We start from the raw sequence: 2,082 nt of genomic DNA, 5'->3' as shown, positions 1-2,082 counted from the left end.
TTGACAACATACCGCCATCTTGTTTTTTTGTATCACGAAGTTATTATAAACAATGAAACTTGGTTAGTTTGCTTTTTGGATAAACAAAGCAATGAATATTAAAATGATACATAAAATAAAACATATTAAAACCATTTATACATCAAAATATACTATTTACTAAAAAAGAGCATATTACAATATATATCGTTTATACTTGCTCACGCTCAGTGGAGAAGGGGGTGAGTTAAAGGAAAATAATTTTAAAAAATAAGTATAATCGCCAAAAGGGAAAAAAAGAAAAAACAATAAACAATAAATTGCTCCTTAGGCGCCATATTATTTTTTCCTTGGAAATAAAGAAAACCCCGAAACAATATGCCCACAATATACCCTTATATAAATGATAATCGAATTATAACCACTGGCGAATACCTTTACATGTAGATAAGTGAAAACCTAGGGATGTTACCTTCCACCTGTTGAATTATCGAAATATTAAGTAAGCATTAAAAAAAAAAAAAAAAAAATATATAGGTAAAATTCACAAGTTGAAAGCAGTGTACATGCATAAGAATAAACAGAAGAACTATATGTACAAAAGTTTAATGATAAGAAGAAATATATGTACAGAGAATGAAAAAGGAAAGAAAAGAATTCATATCAATTAATAAAACAATGAGAACTTATAGGTTGACTTAACTTTAACTTAAATGATTAACCTTATCAACTATTATTTACATTACTGCACAAAGGAATGGAATATAAAAGTGACATTAAAATAAAATTTGGGTATACTCCTAGCAGAACACAAGGTTGTCCGATATTTCCTTTTCGGTCACTGTATCACCAGAATTATAGATATATAATCTATAATGATGTAATGCCACAACTCTGTTATCCAGGACGTGCTGAAGATTCCCCTTCACAAAACCAAAATCCACTCGCCTAAACATATCGCTTGTGTTTTTGTTTTTTCCCATAATCTCTTTTGTTTACGCAGATATCGCCAGTGTTTTTATCTTACCATGGAAATCGTAACATAGTATTTAACATCATTGATAAAAATTAATTCATAAAATAAGAAGGAAATTTTTAAATATTCATACTTCCATATTACAGAATTACTAGGTAAAATATCAATATTACTAAATTACAATTGAAGATTAAATCATTATTTATTTACTAAATGCTATTAAAGGAATTATACCTTTTAATTGTGAATGATTAATAAATAAAGCTATTCAACAAAAATTAAACAATTTAACTTTTATTTACTTAACCTCATTTTTAAAAAAATCTAATTAATATGTAAATAATAATTACATCCACTTAGTAATAAAAGGCTAGAATATTTAGTGGTATAATGTCCAAATATTCTAAATCATATTCTCTTTTTTCACTTTCTATGTACAATTCAGCATCTATATATTGTTTGTGGCTACAGTTTTTATCTTCTGAAATTAAAATTTTCTTGTGGATAAATGGTGCTTGTTTGTATGTGTGTGTATATTTATATTTATAAATATAAGCAAATAATAATATATAAATTTTACAAGAATTTCTTTGATCATTTCAATGAAATTATGTGAATATCTTTTTGATTTCAGACGAGTACGTACTTTGTATGCATGCCTTGGGGAAAATGATGGTGAATTATCATTTGAACCCAACCAGATAATCACAAATGGTAAGATTATTAATTAATTATTTTAGCTATACCATTTATTTAACTTTTACATTTCTAAGTAAAATGGGCAAATGTTTTCTGTTATTCATTTCTCCTAAGCGTGAATCTACTTTCATTAATTTAAACAAAACACCATACAAAAATGATGAATGGAGAATAAAATATGTGTTTATTACAGTTTTAATTATTGGGGCATTGTGGAGGCTACAATGGTTTATGTGCTAGAATTTTAGAATTTATATAATACAATTAAATTCAATACTTACGTGAAAAATAAAATAAAATAATTTTTGTTAACAAAAATAATGATACAAATGTACAAGCATAAATTTATAAAATAAAGTTAGTAAATTCATAAATAGTTTAGATTGAACCTGTCCAACATAAGAATGAAATAATATGACACACACACC

General features: G+C 25.8%; 1 protein-coding gene across 3 annotated transcripts in view; it reads left to right on the top strand.

Moving 5' to 3' along the window:
• Graf (GTPase regulator associated with FAK) overlaps nucleotides 1–2,082 on the top strand; it is a 123,052-nt gene that overhangs the window by 99,138 nt on the left and 21,832 nt on the right. For all 3 annotated transcript variants that reach the window (XM_067047662.1, XM_014420177.2, XM_067047661.1), the window contains one exon: nucleotides 1,590–1,669. In XM_067047662.1, coding sequence (XP_066903763.1) covers nucleotides 1,590–1,669 — 80 coding nt within the window. The remainder of the gene's footprint in view (nucleotides 1–1,589; nucleotides 1,670–2,082) is intronic.

The sequence above is a fragment of the Halyomorpha halys genome, unplaced genomic scaffold (assembly GCF_000696795.3).
Source record: "Halyomorpha halys isolate HHAL.00 unplaced genomic scaffold, Hhal_1.1 Scaffold262.1, whole genome shotgun sequence".
NCBI classification, from domain to species: Eukaryota; Metazoa; Arthropoda; class Insecta; order Hemiptera; family Pentatomidae; genus Halyomorpha; species Halyomorpha halys.
This window is presented reverse-complemented; position numbering and strand designations above follow the sequence as displayed.